Source organism: Onychostoma macrolepis, chromosome 02 (genome assembly GCF_012432095.1).
Source record: "Onychostoma macrolepis isolate SWU-2019 chromosome 02, ASM1243209v1, whole genome shotgun sequence".
Taxonomy (NCBI): domain Eukaryota; kingdom Metazoa; phylum Chordata; class Actinopteri; order Cypriniformes; family Cyprinidae; genus Onychostoma; species Onychostoma macrolepis.
Window position 1 is genome coordinate 28204277 of NC_081156.1, and position 22673 is coordinate 28226949.

Genomic DNA, 22673 nt, shown 5'->3' on the forward strand with positions numbered 1-22673 from the left:
AACGCTCCAAAAGATGCACCTAGTGGCAACAAGTGGGCCGGCAATATGCTAATGTTTCATGTTGACGTCAACATGAAACGACTTAAGATTCTTTTTAAAACGACTCATTTCAAAGATTCAGAGTCGACTCTTTCTTTTGAGAGACAATAACTGCCCTAGTGATGGTGAGCCTGGAACAATCTGATTTGTGGTGCAGAGCTGAGGTGTGGGTTTAAAGTGAATGAAATGTTATCTCTGACTCAGTCAGGCATTAAGATGAAGCCACATATCAGAGTAGAGGAAATTTTAATGATGGAAGAAAAGGATTGCTAAGGTTTTACTGTAGATTGAAACCAGGGCTGCTGTTAAAGTCACATCTGCACTCTGATGAATAGAGCTATGGCTAATGTATTTTATATTGTAGCCAATAAGATGATATAAATAGGAGGCTAAAGTCATAAAAAGTTCAGATCCAAGACTGGGGCATAAATACCAGCCAGCCATTGTGTGTGTGTGCATTCACGTGTACTTTTTAAAGCTATTAAAGAGTTTTGTTCTCTGATAATAGCTATCTTAAATCACTGAAGTGCTGTAAGAGTCACAGCGGTCTCTGCGGATCAAATATTCAGTTGTTGTCCGCACCAAGAGAAAATTAAAATGGTTTCCTCTGAGTCCAAAAAGAAGGCCCATTATTCACATGCACCATAGGAAGTCATGAATACTTTTTAGAAAATCAAATAGCAGAGACATACTTGAATGGTTAGAACCTTGGAGGTGGCTTTTTTTTATTTTAATTTTACTTAAATAATATGGAAACACCTGTTCAGAACCAATCAGTATTCATTTATGAAATGGGTTTTCAAGATGTTTAAATAAATTATAAGAATACATACATACAGAAGCTATTTAAATTTTATACATTAATGTTAAATTGTCTTATTAAATTATAAAATAATAAATGAACCGGAGGCACAGAAGTGAAGGCACAGGAATGTAATGTCTTCGGTAACAAATTTTTCACTCTCTCCACAGGAATCTTGGGAAGTCAGGACTGCGAGTGTCATGTCTTGGACTCGGTAAGCATTTTTTGATTTATAAAGCAGCCATAAACCACCAAAAGGTCACACGGAATATAAACACAGTGTGTGTTTAAAGAGTCACATGATCTCGAAAATATTATCCTCCCTCCATTCATATTTAATTTATCATGAATTAAAACACAAGCTCACTAATTGCCTCACACACTCCACACACAGCGGGAGAGTGATGGGTTGACGCTTAATTTATTCTCTGTTCCCTTTTATTTTTACGATTAGATGGTTTCATTAACAAGCCTCGTGAATGCAAACACAATGACTGTATAAATCTGTTGTTGACTTCTCCTGAGATAAAAACGCAGTGTGGCTTATACAGCAGCCGGTTCTCATGCTACAGGACTCATGGACGACTACGCAAGAGAACATGCCTAATTCAGTTCATTCCAATCTGTGTGTTTTATTTTTATCACTACAAACCAATGCAAGATACACAAGGAAATTACAGCAGTGTCAGTTCTTTGATTAATTAAATGCAGAAATTGTAATGGTGTACTGAACATTTTGTTTGTTTCACCTCCAAGAGCATCTCTGCTCTCAGGAAAACCATAGGGCATTGGCAACTGAATTAGTTGGTGTGGACTGAACTGAGTGAACTGGATTTTGTTGTTGTCATACTACAGGCTTTCAGTAAGAGCATTTGAGGAACAAGCAGCTGCTATTCCACCATGTAAAAAGCCCCAGGCTTATCTTCACAATGCATTTCCAAATGGTGTCTCTCCTATCTTAGATCAGAATCTTGCTCTGTTCAAGTCCTTCCTCCTTCCTGCATCCAAATATACACTACTCTTCAAATATTTGGGGTCAGTGAGATTTTTTAAATGTTTTTGAAATCTTATGCTCACCACAGCTGCATTTATTTAATTAAAATACAGTAAAAAAAAAAAAACAGTAATATTGTGAAATATTATTATAATATAAAAATAACATTTTTCTATTTTAATATTTTAAAATGTAATTTATTTATATTTTGATATATTATTAAAATGTAATTTATGATGCAAAGCTGAATTTCCAGCATCATTACTCCAGTCTTCAGTGTCACATGATTCTTCAGAATGAAATAGATTTTAGTGTTATTTATTTGCATGTGCTTTCTGTATTATTTTAGCACACAATTAATCGAGTATGCAAATCACCAAATAGAGTAAACCGTGCTTGCAAAAGTTGTGCTTTTAATTGTTTTGTGAATAAAACTCAACCAATTAGGAGCTTAATTTCGCGCCTGGTTATTCAGTCGTGGTTAGTGATTAAAAGATGCAAGTTTTGAAGATTAAATACTGTGCGAAAGTGCTGCAACTCACCCCTCAGTGCTTGTAGCTCTTATTTTCCTGAAACATCAAAGGTCATTGCTTCAGGTCAGACATCGCAAACATTAGCCACTTGATCAAACACAACGAGAGCACTGCAGGCTGATAAGATTTCAGCGCTTCAGACATGCACTTCACTGAATACATGAGGACAGCTTTCAGTGGAATTTTTTTTGTATGGGTTTGTGTGTGCATACGTGCATGTATAAATGTATGTTCATGTTCATGAAAGTCAGTGGTGCTTACTTTAAGACTATGATGGAAGCACAGTGGAGCCTATAAAAATGTCTCATTAGCGTCCCACTTTTTTCACGTTTTAGGAATCGTCCTATATCATTCGTAAGCTTAAACACACATTTTTACCATGGAAATGGTACTTTAAAATCTTTTAGCATGCTCCTCCCTCTGGTGTCAAGTGTGATATTACAAAATTTACTACAATATTTTATAATCAAATCTTGACAAAACTCATATAATTGGAAAGGTCTGAGTCTCAATATTCCATATTTGAAATGGAAGTAATATGTGACAGGAAATAAATTAATAAATTTGCGACAGCTAAATGCCTTTTTTTGGTATAGCGCCTAAACAAAATCTCTCAGGAAGTTTGAATTTTTGTGATATCAACTTCAAATTTGGAACATAACATGGTTAGACATACGGTATGGCTTGAATTTTATAGCAATTTTTACAATTATTTAATGTAAATTGATATAAGAATTCTCTTGTCAATCAGCTCTAATACATAGGGAGATCCAGGATTAGGCAGAAAGAGCCTGTTATTCCTTGTTTCTCTCAGTTGTTGAGCTGCCGATGACCCTGGTGCTCATCGTTGCTCACAGTAGCTGTACGCATAAAGTTATCTGGCAGCATGAGGACTGTTACATCATGTACAAAACATAAGAAAGGCGCCAAATGTTTCTTATCGCTGTGCAGGTGTCACCAAGGGAACGTAACACTTGCAAACGCCCACACTATTTCCTCATTTATCCTACAACCCATAAGCGCTTGATCGCCATGGGAACAGCTGATCACCCCCGACGGGTTCCCTCACCCTGAAACACAGTCGGGCGTCTCATGGGATGCCAACTGATCCCATAGTATTGAAGCCCAGCACACCAGTGTGTGCTAGAGAGATGCTCAACCCGCAGCCGGGGTGAGTTTTAGGGTGATAGTAGGTGATTGTGACAGGGATGTGGGGCAGTGACTGCAGAGTCTTACCCTGACAGCAATGAATCATGGGTGCTTTAGACTGCAGGCAGTGTGAGTCAGGCCAAGAATAACAGAGTCCTCAGGAAAACCTGGGACAGTTTTGACCAAGAATCAACCTCATTTTTGTCTCTTTCTTTGTATATTGAACTGAAGTACTGAAGTATTTATTTTTGATGTTTTAAATTGTATGTATCAAAAGCAAATTCCATATAAACGTACATATAAGAAATTAATAATTTTGTCCAACAAGGATGCATTAAATTGATCAGAAGTGACATTAAAAACATTTCTGTTATGAATAAATGCTGAAATTTTTATTCATTAAAGAATCGTGAAAAAAAATCTAATAAATGATCATGCGTTTAAAAAAATTTTTAGCAGCATTTCAACATTGAAAATAATAAGAAATATTTCCTGTGCACCAAAATAAATAGAATTTTAAAACATATTAAATAGAAAATATTCATTTTAAATTTTAATAATATTTAACAATATAAAAAATGCAGGAAAAAGTGGAAACATTTGTTTTATGGTTTTGGTTATGAATATTTTAATTAAAAGAAAATGAACCTATAAAGAACTAAAAAAAAAAAAAAGTCATAATTCTTGCTCTTTAAGAAGATGATTACAATACATACATACATTTATACAGTGCTTTTCATAAAAAAAGAAAAAAAAAGAAAAAAGAAATATATTGTATTAATAAATGAGTTATGTCCCAAGCAAAGTATTGTATCATAATGAATTAAATTAACAGGGAAATGTTGAATTGTTTACATCAAAATGTGAGTGACAAGTAGACACCAAGTCCACTGGACAACAATTAAGTTTCTGGAAATGTCACTGACCTTATTTATTTATTTATTATTCTTCTTTAGCTGGTATTATTACTGTAAAACATTCAGAATCAGGTCTGTGTTTTGTTCTAATCTGTTTGAGCGTTTCTGTGACAGGCACCAGAGCAAATAAATCAAGCTCTACTTGGAACAAACTAACCTCTGACTCACACTTCCTCTCTTTCTTTCGATTTTCTTTCTCTCTCTTAGGCACATGGGTGACATTTGGGGGACAGATTTCAGATGAGGTGAGTATTGAAATTTTTTATAATCATAACCAGAATATGAACTCATATCGTAGATATTTTCAACAACAATTAATCTATTTACTCATAATAAATTGTTTTGTAATTTATTATAATAAGGTGTTGAATCATCAGTTTTTTTTTTGTTTTTACCCATTATTCTCATTTCTAAATACACTCTAACCATTATGACAAATTGGGCAGATTTAGTCGAGATAAGCATGTTCTGTGTCGACAGTCTTGGCAGAGAGGAAGGCTCGTAGACACATCATGCTGTGGTCTTCCTCATTATTCAAACAATAACATCATTCTGCCAGTGCCCCTTTCTGACACTCACCCAGAGCAAACGCACATAAACACTAGCGCTTCTTACATCATAAAAGTCCCCGCAGCAGCAACTTCCACGACAAGGCTGTCTTTCCCCAGAGGCGGAGTCTCCTCTATTGTCAAATCATCCCTCTTGTCCAATCAAATTATGCGAGATGTGGATGTCCCCGTTCGGTCCCCTTCTCCACATGTCATAAGTCATCTCATCAGCAGCTGAACAGACGGTTTTTCCTCATCGGTCTGCCAATATACAACTATACTGACAGAACGGATCACTGTCGCTCATGCTGACAGTTCTCCATCAAAGAGAGCCAGAGTGAGAGACTGATGGATTGTAGAGATTGCAGAGGTTTTAGCCACCAATTGTTCTGTCAACAGAAGATCAAACTCTGACATGAAGATCATTGTATCTTTGCAGCAGTTACACAAGACAAACAGATGCTCTGTTCCCAAACCTATAAGGGGCCATTCAAACAAAACACATTTTTGTATTCCACTACAGTGCTTTTTTAATTATGCACTAGATGGACATCTTTGATCAATGTGCTTGGAGCAGTACAAGGTCTCGAGACATGTTTTTTAAAAGATGCGTGCCACATAGAACACTGTGTCTCGTGCAAGAGTGCATGTGGAAAAGTAGTGCAGTTGAATGCAAACACGTGAGATGTTGGGCAACTGAATGGAAAAAATACAAGGTCCTGAGACACGTTGAACTTCTTGATGTGCGTCAAACTTGTTAACATAGAAAAACAATGGAAATGTAGTGCAGTGGAATGAAAAAAAAACAAAATTAATTTATAAAATGTTGCATAGAAACCAATATTACATCTGATCTTGCAATCATTTCTCAATTTTGTGTGTACGCAGTGTTGGGGAGTAACTAGATACATGTAAAGGAAATACATAATTTAATTACAAAATAAATGTAACTGTAGTCTGAGAAAAATGTGCAATTAATTTACAGTCGCTTATGAAAATGTTAACAATTACAAAGAGGAATCTGAATATTTTCACATACCGATATGATTGATTTCTTTCCCAAATTGCTCTGACTGCTCTAAAATATGAGACACCAATGTTTCAGGGGTTTAGGACACAGAATAGGACACATGCTTATTCAAAAACTGTTTTATTTTCTATTTGGGTTTATGTACAGTATATGCTTTATATTTTAAGATTGACTGTTTTTTTTTTCCCCCAAGGCATTGTTAGATGCCAGTGTTTCCTGTTATAGCTATCCAAAGATATGATTTCAAAAACAGTATCATAGCTGTTAAACTATACCTTATTATGGTTTTTAATCTGTATTTAACCTCAGAACGATCTCAAAGCAAAAAGAGGTGCTAAAGTCTGATTTGTCATGGCTGTGCTTTAAAATAAAATTTTTGTAATCTTAATTCAAAGATTTTTAAAGTCTGATGATAATGAGTGTTAATTCTTACTGTACGGTTAATCCTGCAATGAATAACAGTTGAAAACATTCATTAGAAATTTTGAAAAGTAACCAAAAAGTAATCAAATGTAATCCATTACATTACTTTAAAATGTAATTGAAATAGTTGCACTACTTATTACACTTCAAATAGGGTAACATAATCTGTAACCTATTACATTTAAGTAACCTTCCCAAAACGTGTGTACACCTCTCTTCCAGATGTGAAATTTGTAAATTGTATGTAGATCTCAGATCTCAGATAGTTTCAGATCTCCACCTGGTTAACACTGTCTAACTAATGTCATTAGCATATAAAAGAGCACCAGTCAATGTCCAAATCCTCTACCTGAGAATGGCAAGTGCCAGAATTGCTTACAGATTTCCACATACCTGCAGTACTCTGATTCTATGCCACAAAGAACAGTGTGTACATCTGTTAAGACCCTGATGTGAAGCTAAGCACTTTTCCACATCAAAGATAGATTTTAGCGTATACACACACACACACACACACACACTCTAAGTTCAAATAAATGAATGAGGTCTGACATGTTTTAAAAGTTGCATTTTTTGGGCATTTTTAGAACGCAGTGTTTTCTGTAAGGTGCTGAGAGCGGTGCACAGGGGTCAGAGACGTCCATCTATATTAACATAGAAAGACCATGGAGAAGTAGCACAGTGGAATGCAAAAATAAGATGCCGCCAGCGAAGCACTTATTTTAACTTTACTGCATTTTTAGAATGCTGTCATGTGCGACATGCCACTAATATATGTGACCCTGTACCACAAAACCAGTCTTAAGTAATATGGGTATATTTGTAGCAATAGCCAACAATACATTGTATGGGTCAAAATTATCGATTTTTCTTTTATGCCAAAAATCATTAGGATATTAAGTAAAGATCATGTTCCATAAAGATATTTTGTAAATTTCCTACCGTAAATATATCAAAACGTAATTTTTGATTAGTAATGTGCATTGCTAAGAACTTCATTTGGACAACTTTAAGGCGATTTTCTCAATGTTTATATTTTTTTGCACCCTCAGATTCCAGATTTTCAAAAAGTTGTATCTCGGGCCAAATATTGTCAGATCCTAACAAACCATACATCAGATTTCAGATGATGTATAAATCTCAATTTCAAAAAATGGACCCTTATGACTGGTTTCGTGGTCCAGGGTCGGGAATTCTGTGAGATCATGTTGCATATAAGACACGAGCAGTAAAATCAAGCAAGTCCATATAGTGCACATTTACACAGAAAAACGATAGAAAAGCAGCACAGTGTAAATTAAGAACGCATTCTGTATGAACCGTACCTAAGGCTGTGTTTTAAGGCTATTTCATATGGGTAATGAAGACTCGTGTGTCTCAGTAATTTAACAGCTTGTGCTTTTAAATCTTGAAAACAGTTGTGATACTGCAGTGCAGTTTAATTTATCTCATCCTACGTCATGGCTAGCTGTTACTATATATAAAATGATGAGCACAATTTTTAAAGGATACATTTACAAAGCATCCACGCATAATGATAATCTTGTGTTAACTTATTATGTGCATGAATGCCATTATACTCAGTACATCTGCCTGAAAATCTGTACATAAAGCCGTGTATTAATTTTTTCTGCATCCTGTGACAAACAATATGAGGTGTAAAGAATGAAATCACTGTCAGATGCTATTAACTCCATGTAATGCTATGAGACATAGTGTATTCCTATATACATAGTGACAGGCAGGCATTAAATACCAGGATGGAGCCAAATGGTTGGAGGGGAGGGGTTGAAAAATAACTCTCTGTGAAATCAACCGAAAAGAAAATCGTTTCATGGGCAGAGAAAGCTATTGCATTTTGATGAAAGATTACAAAGATAAACTGTTTTTCTGTAGAATAACATGCATTTTCTGATCTTGTTCTGTCCTTCTCTCTGCATCGCTTCCTATCCTAACTGCACTGTCCATATGAATAAATGTGACAAAAATATTCTGCAAAGGTTCAAAACAATATGTCTAAAAAGAATTTGGTTTGGACAAATTACATGTTATGGACATGAATGTTATAAAAGTGCTTCACATGGCAGTGAATCATGTGAAGTGGATTTAAGCAGCACTGTTTTCAGAAAGCTGAGCACTCAATTATCCGTTTACACACACTTCTGAGCTCTCTGCAATGCTGACTGACAGCTGAGTGCTTGATATTGATGTGTGTGTGTGTGTGTGTGTGTGTGTGTGTGTGTTTTGTAGGTGGCAGAGCAACTGATGACTATAGCCTATGAAAACGGGGTCAACCTCTTTGACACTGCAGAGGTCTATTCAGCTGGGAAGTGAGTTTGACCTTTGACTTAAAGCAAAACAGAGTGGCTAAATCCATCTAGATACTTGCATACTATCTTGCTTACTAGAAACTATTGAATGGATAGTATGCAAACTGGGATTCAGCCAGTGTGTAAAAGCACAAATAATCTTGGATTACAGTTCATCCTGTAAACTTCAGATCCAAATTTGCCAAGCTGATTCATCTAAACCTGTTAGAAGAAGCAGAAGGGAATTCACTATGATTGAATTGCACCCACTGATAGCATCGTTTTTGCACACATTGTCTGCATTGCTTTTCCACCAAATTCACTAAAGGAATTATGCATTCAGATTGAGATGCAAACGGCCGCAAATTTAGTGCTAAATGCAATTTGCATAGATCAGTTTCTAGGCTTCTAGAGTGTTAGATAGCGCATGGCGCAACAGACTAGAGTGATCATATTTTTCTGGGACTGTACATCATCGTGCACCACTGTCATAAGGCACCTTTAAAATGCCAGAAGTATGTGCCTGGTTGTGATGCTTTTCTCCATTCTTTGAGCATCGTTTGATGAATTACTGCTGTCTTGATCACTAGAGAAGTACACTAACATTCATTTTGAAAAAGCTTTAAATTTCCTCCAGCTTTCTGTGGACGGTAACCATAGCTCAACGTTAACTGTGTCAGGCAAATAGCGCTGACGTTTGTGAATCTGGCGACTTCTATAATGAAACTCATGCATACAAAGGAGGAGTGTTTACCTTGGAAAAATTACAGTAGCTTTAAAGTTAAAGTTTAAATATATGCATAGTGCAGTGCTATAGTGGCTCTATAGTGAATTCACCTCACAGTGCCATGGAACAATTCTCAACAAATCCAGAAATAAAATCATAAAAAGCACATAAAACGTGTCTTTCTTCTTCACAGGGCTGAAATAATCCTAGGAAACATTATCAAGAAGAAATGTTGGCGGTATTTATCTTAGTTCTTTCATTTTATGATTTTAATCAGCAATTTCATTGGCTGAGAAATTTATAATGCCACTGCTTTCACACAAAGTCCATAATCTGTCTGTTTGTGTACAGGAGATCCAGTCTGGTTATCACCACTAAACTGTACTGGGGAGGAAAGTGAGTATCTGTCTGTCTGCCTGTCTATCTGTCTATTCATTCTATCAATAACAACTACTCTCATTTTCTCCTTGAGATTTAGGCTTTTAGATTTAGTCTGCTTATGTAAAGCTTTCTTTCCTTTTTCTTTCTTTCTTTCTTTCTTTCTATTTCTCTAGGGCAGAGACAGAGCGTGGGCTCTCTAGGAAGCACATTATTGAAGGTAGATATTCTTCTTCTTTCTTCTAATTCCCCTGTCGTTTGTAATTGACCTGAACCTCTTTTTCTTCATTTCTTTCTAGTTCTCTCCTGCTTTATTGATTTTTTTTTTCTCTTTCACTGCAGTAGACTGTGTGTGGCCTTGTTCCTAATAAAAGCTCAGCACCCACACCAGCATTCATTCTTAAACAGTGTGAGATTCTCTTTCTCAGTCCTTTTTGATAAACGATTACGCAAACCAAATACAGTATGTATATACAGTGGGGCAAAAAAGTATTTAGTCAGCCACCAATTGTGCAAGTTCTCCCACTTAAAAAGATGAGAGAGGCCTGTAATTTTCATCATAGGTATACCTCAACTATGAGAGACAAAATGAGAAAAAAATCCAGAAAATCACATTGTAGGATTTTTAAAGAATTAATTGGTAAATTCCTTGGTAAAATAAGTATTTGGTCACCTACAAACAAGCAAGATTTCTGTCTCTCACAGACCTGTAACAACTTCTTTAAGAGGCTCCTCTGTCCTCCACTTGTTACCTGTATTAATGGCATCTGTTTGAACTCGTTATCAGTATAAAAGACACCTGTACACAACCTCAAACAGTCCAACTCCAAACTCCACCATGGCCAAGACCAAAGAGCTGTCAAAGGACACCAGAAACAAAATTGTAGACCTGCACCAGGCTGGGAAGACTGAATCTGCAATAGGTAAGCAGCTTGGTGTGAAGAAATCAACTGTGGGAGCAATTATTAGAAAATGGAAGACATACAAGACCACTGATAATCTCCCTCGATCTGGGGCTCCACGCAAGATCTCACCCCGTGGGGTCAAAATGATCACAAGAACTGTGAGCAAAAATCCCAGAACCACACGGGGGGACCTAGTGAATGACCTGCAGAGAGCTGGGACCAAAGTAACAAAGGTTACCATCAGTAACACACTGCGCCGCCAGGGACTCAAATCCTGCAGTGCCAGACGTGTCCCCCTGCTTAAGCCAATACATGTCCGGCCCGTCTGAAGTTTGCTAGAGAGCATTTGGATGATCCAGAAGAGGATTGGGAGAATGTCATATGGTCAGATGAAACCAAAATAGAACTTTTTGGTAAAAACTCAACTTGTCGTGTTTGGAGGAGAAAGAATGCTGAGTTGCATCCAAAGAACACCATACCTACTGTGAAGCATGGGGGTGGAAACATCATGCTTTGGGGCTGTTTTTCTGCAAAGGGACCAGGACGACTGATCCGTGTAAACGAAAGAATGAATGGGGCCATGTATCGTGAGATTTTGAGTGAAAACCTCCTTCCATCAGCAAGGGCACTGAAGATGAAACGTGGCTGGGTCTTTCAGCATGACAATGATCCCAAACACACCGCCTGGCAACGAAGGAGTGGCTTCGTAAGAAGCATTTCAAAGTCCTGGAGTGGCCTAGCCAGTCTCCAGATCTCAACCCCATCGAAAATCTTTGGAGGGAGTTGAAAGTCCGTGTTGCCCAGCGACAGCCCCAAAACATTACTGCTCTAGAGGAGATCTGCATGGAGGAATGGGCCAAAATACCAGCAACAGTGTGTGAAAACCTTGTGAAGACGTACAGAAAACGTTTGACCTCTGTCATTGCCAACAAAGGGTATATAACAAAGTATTGAGATGAAATTTTGTTATTGACCAAATACTTATTTTCCACCATAATTTGCAAATAAATTCTTTAAAAATCCTACACTGTGATTTTCTGGATTTAATTTTTTTTTTTCTCATTTCGTCTCTCATAGTTGAGTTTTTTTTCTTTTTAAGTGGGAGAACTTGCACAATTGGTGGCTGACTAAATACTTTTTTGCCCCACTGTAGATACAGAAACCATTCAATCTGTAGGTTTGTCGTCTTGTTTTCCAATAAAAATGTCTAAACCTCTTTAAAACAAGATACATTTACACGAAAAGCATAATAAAGCACATGCTCTTTTTTAAATTGATTTACTTACCCACTTCCTTACTTACGTATTTAATAATTCATTCATTCATTTTGTGTTTATTTGTCTTACCCCATTGTCAAATTTTGCATCTCAAGGACATTTATTTTGTTTTAAATATGTTTAGACATTTCTACTGGAAACAAGACTAAAAATAGATTATTTTAATCACATACAAATTTAGCTGCCAAGGGTTTTCATTTATTTTGTAATTTAATTTTGATTGAACTATTTTAGTACCCATTTTTATGATCTCTTTTTTAATGAAAGAGCTTGTGATTATTGTCAATAGTACTAAATGTTCCTGACACAATAAAGTATGCAAAAGACATCCATCACTGAATTCAAATCGCTTTAATAGCCTAATGCATAATTAAAATGGCATATTTACGTATTCTGATAATTGACTGAAGTGTTTAAAATCATAAGCTTTATTTGAGCGCTTGATCAAGCATGGAAAACTACATGTAGTAATATTCTGAACTGTATCTGCTCTATTACTGTATGAGATGGAGGTGAACCACTGATTTCAAGAGAGTTTAATATCTGTAATGTCATTTCTGTGTCACTTTCAGATTGAGAAAATTCACTGTTTGTATTTCATGAAACTAATTGAATCATTCGCATACTGCGCTCATCCCTCCTTCCCTCCCCCCATTCTCCAAGTTATTTTTATCACTCCAGCTTGTGTGTAGTTTTCCTTCCTGGCTCGTGTCTCTCTCCCCTCCTTGCTAGCTTGTGTTTGTTTGACATTGTTGTGGGCTAGAAAGAAACGTCTGTTTATCCTCTATGTACTTTAAAAAAAAGCTCCCTGCTAAGAATATCTCCTCCACAAACCCAGAAAATTCTGACTGATTAGAGCTGTGGCGGATGCGAGGGCGCGCTCCGTGAGCACGGGCCTGATTAATGTGTCTGAGATTGGCTGGATTACAGTGTTTTTGAAAAAGGATGAGCGTGGGGTTTATCTGTCAGATTAATTTCAGTATGGCAGAGGAATCACGCCAGCATCTGATCACCTGAAAGCTATCTGACAACTTTGTTTCAACACACCTGGTGTTTGCTCTCTCTCTCTTTCTCTTTTTCTCTGTCTTTCTCTCTCAGCCAAGATTTATTGGCATGACTGTAAAGTTTTGCCAGTCCATTATTTTCACAGTACTTAAATACTGGTGTTCGAAATAACAAAAAGCTACAGTACAGTATGTGTATTATTTGAAAGAAAAGCTTAAATGGAATGAAGAAAAATGCGTTCAGAGGTGGAGTGACCCCCAAAAGTATTTGAAAACGTAAGCAGCACTCAAAAAAAGTTTGAATGCCATTGCATTAAACAACAAAATGTCAAACCAAGTGGCATTTATTAAAAAGGAAAAACATCACAAGCAGTTTTCATGCATTTCACAGAATAGATGTTTGTGAGGTTCCTAATGGAAAAACAACAGATATAACATTTTAAAGAAGCTAATACTTTTATTCAGCAAGGAAGGATGCATTAAATTGATCAAAAGTGACAGGAAAGACATTTATAAAGTTAAAAAAAGATTTCAAATAAATGCTGTTATCAAAGAATACTATATCATGATTTCCACAGATAATAATAAGCATCAAATCATATACTGTAGGATGATTTCTGAGGGATCATGTGACACTGAAGACTGGCTGCTGGAAATTCAGCTTTATATCACATGAATAAATTAGAGAAAAAAAAGTTTTTAGTTTATTTTAATATTTTACTGTATTTTTTTATCAAATGAATGCAGCCTAGGTGAGCATAAAAGACTCACCTAAACATTCACAGAAAATATTACCTCCCCCAAACATTTGAACTGTAATGTGCATTATTGAATTTTTGTGTTCACTGTCACACATATTTATTATACCAATAAATATGAACTGTTTTATATTGTTTTGTGTTTATGAAAGTAGCACCAGTCTTGAATTTCTTCAAGTTTGAAACAAGCGTTGATATGATTTACTTCCAGTATCACCTTAATCAGAATATTCTTGATCATTAAAAAAATAATAATAAGCTAATATTGGATGATATTGATACAGTCATTGATATACCCCTAGTCCAGGGGTGGCGAACTCCAGTCCTGGAGAGCCGCAGCCCTGCAGAGTTCAGCTCCAACCCTAATAAAAACTCACCATGTAGCTTCCTCGTAACCCTTCAGACCTTGATTAGCTTGATCAGGTGTGTTTGATTAGGGATGATGCAAAACTCTGCAGGGCTGCGGCTCTCCAGGACCGACGTTCACCACCCCTGCCCTAGTCTATAAATAAATACAAATAAACATATTGCTTACAGTGCATAATGTATGTTTCGAACTGTCCCTCAGTTATGTTCTCTGTCTCTCTCTCTCTTTCTGAATGGGACAATGATGTGACAGTCAGACTGAATCATTCATCCTTGTTCTGCTTCCTCATCTTGTTTTTCTTCCTCTCCTCTGGTGTCTGCAAAGCTTTCTAATCCTCTCTCTCAACTGCTCACCTGATCCTATTTTTGCTCTCTCTGAGTTTCCTCTCTCCTCTCATCCTTCCATCTCTTTTCACACTTCTGGCTGTCAGATAGCAGCATAGAATGAATGTAGGCCCTCAGGCAACTACATGAGTTTGTGTCATCATTTTTAATCTTTGCTGTTTCATAGAATAGTTGAATGAAAGTTAATTTACTTGCCCTTATGTTGCTTCAAACCCTTTTTTTCTTCTTCACAAAGCACAAAATATTGCATTAAGCAGAATGTTTGCACTGCTCTTAGAATGAAAATGAATAGAAACTGGGGCTGTTTAAGCTCCAAAAAAGAAAAAGAAAAAAGCAGCATGAAAGTATCATAAATGTGGTCCATAAAACTCATGCATTATATTCCATACACTCTGAATACAAAAAACATGAACACTTTCTTATGCTTTCTCTCTCTGTAGGTCTGAAGGGTTCTTTGCAGAGGTTACAGTTGGAGTATGTGGACGTGGTTTTTGCCAATCGCCCCGACTGCAACACTCCAATGGAGGGTAGGTGAGACTTGGGCCCAAAGCAAAAGTGCCCCCTAAAGGGTCTAATGTTTGTTACCACCCAAGCAATGCTAAAACACAGTTTAAGTATTGTTCAAAAGTTTTGGTTCGGTTTGATTTGATTTGAAATATTTCTTGAAAGAAGTCCCTTATGCTCACCATTTATTTGATAAAAATACAGTAAAAACAGTAATATTGTAAAACAACTGTTTGAATACATTTAAAAGTGAAATTTATTCTTGTCGTGCTCAAGCTGAATATTCAGCAGACATTATTTAAGTCACATGATGCAGAAATAATTTCTAATATGTTGATTTGCTGCTCAAGAAACATTTCTTCTTCATTGCTGCTTAATATTTGTGTGGAATCAGGATAATTTCAGGAGTCTTTGAAGAATTCAAAATCTTTAAATCTTTGATAAGTTCAAAAGAAAAGCATTTATTTGAAATAGTTTTTTTGTGACATTATAAATGTCTTTACTGTCACTTTTGATCTATTTAATGCAGGCATTCTCAATTCTGGCCCTCGATGTCCAGGTTCCTGCAGAATTTATGCTGCGTTCACACCATGTCGTAATTACCGTAATTCCACGATGACAACACGTGATTTTCAACTCGGTACTGTTCATGTCCTCAGACTGGGGATTATACACGTGGTACAAGCTGTAGCTCTCAGAAAACTCCCAGTTCACAAATTGTAATTACGACTTCTGTGAGGACGTGAACGAGTTTTACAAGTTGGTATCTCGTAATTACGGTTATTACGATATGGCGTGAATGCATCTTTAGCTCCAACCTTGATTAAACTCACCTGCCTGTAACGCTCTAGTGATCTTGAAGACCTTGATTAGCTTGTTCAGATGTGTTGGAGCAAAACTCTGCAGGAAAGTGGACCTCGAGGGCCAGAGTTAATGCGTAATGGAACGGTAGTGTAGTGCATGACCCTGTGCTTAAGGCCTTGGCAAAAGTCCAAAAAGTTGGTCTAAATTATGTCTCTAGCCTTAGTCTGTGTGTGTGTGTGTGTGTGTGTGTTACTGTGTGTATATGTGTAAAACAGGATGTGGGGTGCTATTTCCATACATCTCAGGAGGCCGTTTTTCATAATCCCAGTCTAACCTCTCTCTCACTCCCTTTCGATTTCTGCGGCACTGCAGTGCTCAGGAAGTCTACTTCTTATACACTCTGTCCGTCACCATATCTGTCTTTCTCTCTATTTGACTCTATCTCTCTCTCTCTCTCTGAGGGGGATTAGAGACTTGCCCATGGGGTACATAGTGTATTTTTAAGCTGCTCTTTGCCTGCTGTGCCTTCAAACTACAGACTTTTGTCTCTCACAATTTACACACACAATCTACATATACTGCATGTATACATGTATCTAAATGAGGAGATACCACTTCTATTGTTTTTATGTGGAGCACAGTATTTTAATTCATTTCATTTCATCCCCAAATGTCCCAAAGAGAGGTTTCATTAGATTTAGCTATCTTTTGGGGACAAATTTGTTAGTAAACCCACACACACCTGATTTCTTCTATTGGACTACGTTAGGATTTTTCCTGTCTGTATGAGTGAGTCTTATCAACACGTAAACACATTTAACATCAGGGTTACAAGCCAGAAAAGTAATGCATAGACTTCCTACAGTGTGAGGATAATCTCAAGAGGACTCTCTATACAAATCAGAGCTTTAAAGCCGTGGTGGGGGGAAGCAGAAGATCTAATAAAGTAAAACGTTTAATCATCGTTCTTCCATCGAGGCTGGAATGATTTTAATCCAAATTGATGTGCAATGTGTTCTTGGCACGTACAGTTAAATCCTCGTGGGAAGATAATGATAGTAGGGTATTTTAATAAAAGAACATTTTGGTACTGAACTGAGAACAAATTTCACTACCCATGGCCTCCCTGGAGACTTGTTAATGTGTTTGCCATGTTGTCCCTGAGCTTTGTGAGATAGACATTAGATCACCGATGTGATGCTGGTCCTGATATCTTACTACTGTATATGGTCTTTAAGAAAAAAAAAAAACAACCTCAGTTTTATTCAAAGTCTCAAACTGAGAAAAAAATGCAATTAGTGTAGTTGCTGATATTTATTTGACCTAAAATTAAGATGAAATCTTTATAACAGTAGAAGTAGTTTATATAATATGTGAACTCAGACATGGTTATAAAGATTAAATTGTTTTGGTGCAGTGCAGTACCCATAGCCTTTCATTTTCAGTGCATTAGTGTAAATGTGATTTTGTTCACTTTTTACAAACTGAGGGAAATACTGTAATTATATTCTATGGTAATTGAAAATATGCCATGGATGCTCTTGATAGAGCATAATTTGTATTGAATAACTTACAAACAGATCCCTTTTAGGTCACGTTCATAATTTAATGAATACAGCTTTGTTCTATAATGCCCTCATGGCCTGTAATATTTGTTGGCGTTTTAATAAACACCAAACACATATCTGTGTTTATTAGTGTTTATCTGATATTGTAGAGTAGACTAAGTACCTACTGGCTGTTTCCACAAACCTCAAATGACCTATTTGTGTTTGGAACATCCACATCAGTCTATAGTACAGATATTAAAGCCACAAATCAAAATCATACAGCACACTGTCTCTCTGTTCCCACACACACAAATCAAATCAGGCTATCATATGACACAACTACATGCAGCACAGAATGACTAATACCTTATTTAGAAGTACTGTATTTTTACAGTATAAAGAGCATAAGAGACTAGTTAAAAAAAAAAAAAAGTATGAAAAAACATTTTTAAAATAATTTCAAAAAATCTTACCTAACTTTTGAATGGTTAGGTAATATGTGCTTTAAACCTGAACAAATATGGTTTCTTAAAATAAACCAAACAAAGCTGTGATTGAGCTTGAAAGACTGCAACTGCTTGACCAACCAAATACTGAATGTGAATGGATTTCTTGTTTGATTTCTATAGCAATAATTCAGCTTGATTTATCAAAGATACAAATATTTTTGGGGGAAGTTGCAATCAAAATCCACTCAAAAATCAGAGGGGACACGTAGGCATGACGCATCTGCACTTGCACACTGCAGCCTACGCGCTGCAGAAACCCCAGACATCCACATTACATTAGATTAATACTTCAGGGTTCCATCAGAACTGAGCTGGAGTCCGCAGTCTCTCGTGAGAAGAAACTATACGGTGGTTTGCTGAAGAAGCATTCATTTTTGTTCACACTGACATGTGCCTCTGGCTTCCTGTGTTTTTGTCTCGCTCTCTCTTTTCTTGAGCAGATGTATTGTTGTGCTTAGCTGACGTTCACTTGGTTTTTTCTCCTCCATTCTCACCCACACACTCACATTTCTCTTCATTCGTACAGAGTTCGTAATGAGAGAGTGGGTGTGGGCTTTCATTTTCATTATGTACTAAGGTAGATTTGGCTGCTTTTTTTGACTCTTCTGTTCTTTTTTAATCTCCTTTCACCTTCTCTTGCCTTTTTCTTTTATAGAAGTTCTTTTGAGTTTCACAGATGGTATAAGGATTGGACTATGACCTTCCCACTTACACACACTGTAAAACCCGATAAGTTAAGAATACTCAAAACATTTGAAGAAACTTATTGCCTCAAAACATTTGAGTAGACAAACTAAATTTTTTTTAAGTTAGTAGAGCTTAAAATTTTTATGACAAGTGAGGCGGGGCTGAGAGCCATGGGAGCCAATCCAAGCCTCACTTCTATGATCCCACCCCACTCATCACAATGATAATTATATACAACTTGCTTCCATAAACAGCACATTCATTCAGATCTTTATAGTTAAATGCTAGTTTGCGACAGCACACTGGCACGCTAATGTAGTTATCTAAAAGACTCACGACACACTTGCATGTAAATAGTCAAAAAACATGTGGTATATATAGTCTTGAAGTTTTGCTGTCCATCCTCAACCTAACCACAAGCTCTGCTCTTCACCACAATGGTAACACAACAAAACCAACATAACAGAAATCTATGTAAATCTTAACATAACACAACATTTAAGTACTAATTTGTGTCTCTCTATGTTAATCTTGTGCAAAAACACACAAAATAACACTTAATTTCTGCATTTATTTTCCTTGTTGTCTGATGCAAAGCATGCATCATTTTAAGATCGCCTTACTACAACAACATTTTGAGTTTACAGAACTTATTTCAATTAAGTCTAATGAACTTGAATTCATTCATTTCATTCATTAAATTAACTCATTTCATTCATTTCACTGTTCGGTTTTACAGAAAGACCTGACTGACATAAGGTGTAACTGACAACAACTTTGATTTAGTGTGCCATTTAGGTGCTGGGATTTCTGAAATATCACAAAAACAGACTGGCGTAAATTAAAGGAATAGTTCACCTAATAATGAAAATTCTGTCATCATTTGCATACCCTCATATATGGAGGCCCTACATGACCATGGTGAAAAATATGAGATGAGAGGAAAAACTATATTTCAAAACATTTGCATTCCCCAAAGAAACTTGGTGTTCTCTCCCATAAAACATTTGTGTTCAATTGACTCTTTGCAAAGACCCCCCACTTAGTTACTGTTGCTACGTCCGACAAGCCATGCTGCTCTCACGCCACGCATCATGTTCTCACGCAGTGAAAAATACATCATGGAGCAAAGTGGACACTGACAATGCGCCAACAGACATGACAGAGCAGGTTACTTTTGGTATGAAACAAAGTATCAGCTTTCAAATTTTGTCATTTTTTAAGAAATTCAAACAATAAATACGGTTTTGTGGCTCTTTAATGTGATGTGACAGATCGCTGTAGCGCCTCAGTTCAAGCGGCACATAAACTGATCATCTCTTCCTCTTTACTAGTTATTGCGTGAAATAAACATGAATGAACATCAGAAGGTATCTTGTTTCAATGCGGAAAAACGTCAATAATGTACACAGAATTTTTCGAGTCCACAGACATTAACCAACTTCTCCTGTCTGGATTGTTTGTTGGACAAAATGGCACATTTGGCATTATGATTGTTCACATTGCCTGTCAATCTGCGTTCCTCTGAGAAACTTTGCATTCTCCTGCAAAACATTTGTCTTCTCTTGCAAAATATTTGTGTTTTGCAAAACAAGAGTTCAAGGTAAGATAGCTGGGGGTGGGGGTGGGGGGTTATGGGTTGCCACTAACCTGGAAAACTTTGGCAAATCCACTAGTTATCTTGTAAACACAATTTTGCTTGTAGGCAGACTGAAAAAAAAAACACTACATGTCTTTACTCCCAGAAGGTGCCAGCCAATCATATTACAGCCGGCTCGACCGAGTAAGTGCTTTCCAGTTTTTGTGCAATATGTATCAGACGGTCAGGGAAGGGACTTGGTCCTCAGGCGTGCCATTTGATGAGACTAGGGCAGCCCTGCGACACCGCTGTCAGATGAAGAGCGTCCCACAGACATCACTCACTGGTGGCATGTGTAGTGAAGATGAAACGCAGAGTCAGCGGACACACAACAAAGCCCAGATCATAGCAGAGTAATGGCCAGAGTAAAGCACCTGGAGTCAAAACACTTATGAGACAGAGAAAAGCAGCTCTTCGCATATGAAAATCTGAATGATGAAGTAATAAAGCAGCTTTATGAGCTCATGATGTAGGCGTTTTCGAGTGGATATGGTACTCGCTGCTCTGGTACTGAACTGAACACAGAACAGCGGTAAAGATCTCTGCTGATAATGATGCAGAACAGTAATGCCTTGAGGATGTCAGAACAGATGGTGTTCCGTTGGCTGCAGAGTAGCGCTCTGTCAAACGTATACACCAACATCAAACGTATGACGACACAAACACACTTGTCTGTTCACATTATGCATGGTCTCATTGATAATCATAGGTGTTTTGTCCAAAATATATGGTTCTAGCATCCATACATTACTGTTCAAAGGTTTGGTGTTTGGGCTGCATTTATTTGATCAAAAAGATGATATTGTGAAATAATAAAAATAACAGTTTTCTCTTTTAATATATTTTAAAATGTACTTTATTCCTGTGATGGCAAGCTGAATTTTCAGCATCATTACTCCAGTTTTCAGTGTCACATGATCCTTCAGATATCATTCTAATATGCTGATTTGGTATTATATTATCAGTTGTGCTGCTTAGCATTTTTGTCATGACAATTTTCTTTTTAATGAATAGAAAGTTTAGTAGAACATTATTTGAAATAGAAATCTTTTGTAACATTATAAATGTCTTTACTGTCACTTTTCATCAATTTAATGCATCCTCACTGAATAAAGTACACGTATTATTTATATATTTGCATGGACCCTGAAACGTAAGCATTTTATATATAAAAAAATTGGGTCGTACAAATATTATGAATAAATGTAGTTAATAAAATATTGAATTCATAGATTCATTAAAATTTTTTAAAGCCATCATATTTATTTAACACATTTACCACATTTTTTCATTCTGTTCTGTGTGATTACATAATTTTAGCTAACTTAAAAATGTTGAAATGAAAGGAAATTCTGTCATCACTTATTTACTATGTAATAGTATTTTAACTATGTAAATTTAATTAATTAATTAATTTTTAATTATTTATAATTTGTAGTTTAATTTATAATTATAATTACTATAAATTATAGTATAATTTATCATTTTAGTTATTTATATATTTATTTGTATATCTAAATTAATTTATTATTAGTTTTTGTTAATTTATTTATGCAAAAAGTTATTCATTTTGTAGATTTTGTGTTTGTTACACATCAGCATTTAACAAAATGTAATATATGAACATCAAATACTAAGATCAGGAAGCTAACAGGAAGATAACACTCATTGCTGGGTTTATCGGCATGCAAACTGCCAACCCCTAAAAAAGGGTTTTTAAATATATTAATTCTCTGTTTTTGAAAAAAAAAAAAAGAAATGATGATGGTCAAAACAGTTTCCTGTTCCAGAAATTCCTCTTTGTAAAATTCCACTAGATGATAAAAACACAAGTCCTGGTATTGGGCCTTTATCTGTGTTTTAACATTCAATATAACCATCCTCTCTTAAACACTGTCGTGTGGGCCATTATCCTTATTGTAACTCATTGAGCAAAATGGATCTGCTCACCAGATGAGAGCATTTTCTTAAGGGTAAAGTTGGGTTAACAAGGCCTTGATGCCGTTTGTGATTCTCGGGTGAGGATTCCTGCCATTGCCTATTTGCGTATGCTTTTAGCACTCAGTTCACTTAAGCCAAGGAATTATGCTAATCAGATAATGATGCAAACACAGCCCGAAAATAGTGCTGATAGCAATTTGCACTGGACTATTCTCCAGGTTACAGGATGGTTCTGAACTGTAGGATGCCAGTGCTAATAAGACTTATAAAATAATAATTTAATTAAACTTTTTAATAAATTAAAAATATTTTATATCTTACAACAAAGAATGTGTAAATAATGGAAAAATATTTTAATTCGTTAGTATGTTTGGAATTCTTTGGGATGAATAAAATTGTGCTGCCACGCTTGAATATACAATACAGATCATTTTAAAATGATTGTACCTTGTACAATAAAACTTGTTTAGTGAGATATAGAGCTGTTGGCTCAGTTTGACTTACAGCTGAAGTGCTTCTCATCTTTAATCCTGTT

The 22673-nt window shown here is 36.2% G+C and overlaps 1 protein-coding gene across 1 annotated transcript in view; it reads left to right on the top strand.

Moving 5' to 3' along the window:
- kcnab1b (potassium voltage-gated channel subfamily A regulatory beta subunit 1b) overlaps positions 1 to 22673 on the top strand; it is a 37953-nt gene that overhangs the window by 9344 nt on the left and 5936 nt on the right. Inside the window, 7 exon segments of the mRNA XM_058762343.1 lie at positions 1012 to 1055; positions 4642 to 4679; positions 8686 to 8765; positions 9665 to 9709; positions 9823 to 9867; positions 10026 to 10069; positions 14945 to 15031. Of these exon segments, the coding sequence (XP_058618326.1) occupies positions 1012 to 1055; positions 4642 to 4679; positions 8686 to 8765; positions 9665 to 9709; positions 9823 to 9867; positions 10026 to 10069; positions 14945 to 15031 (383 nt within the window).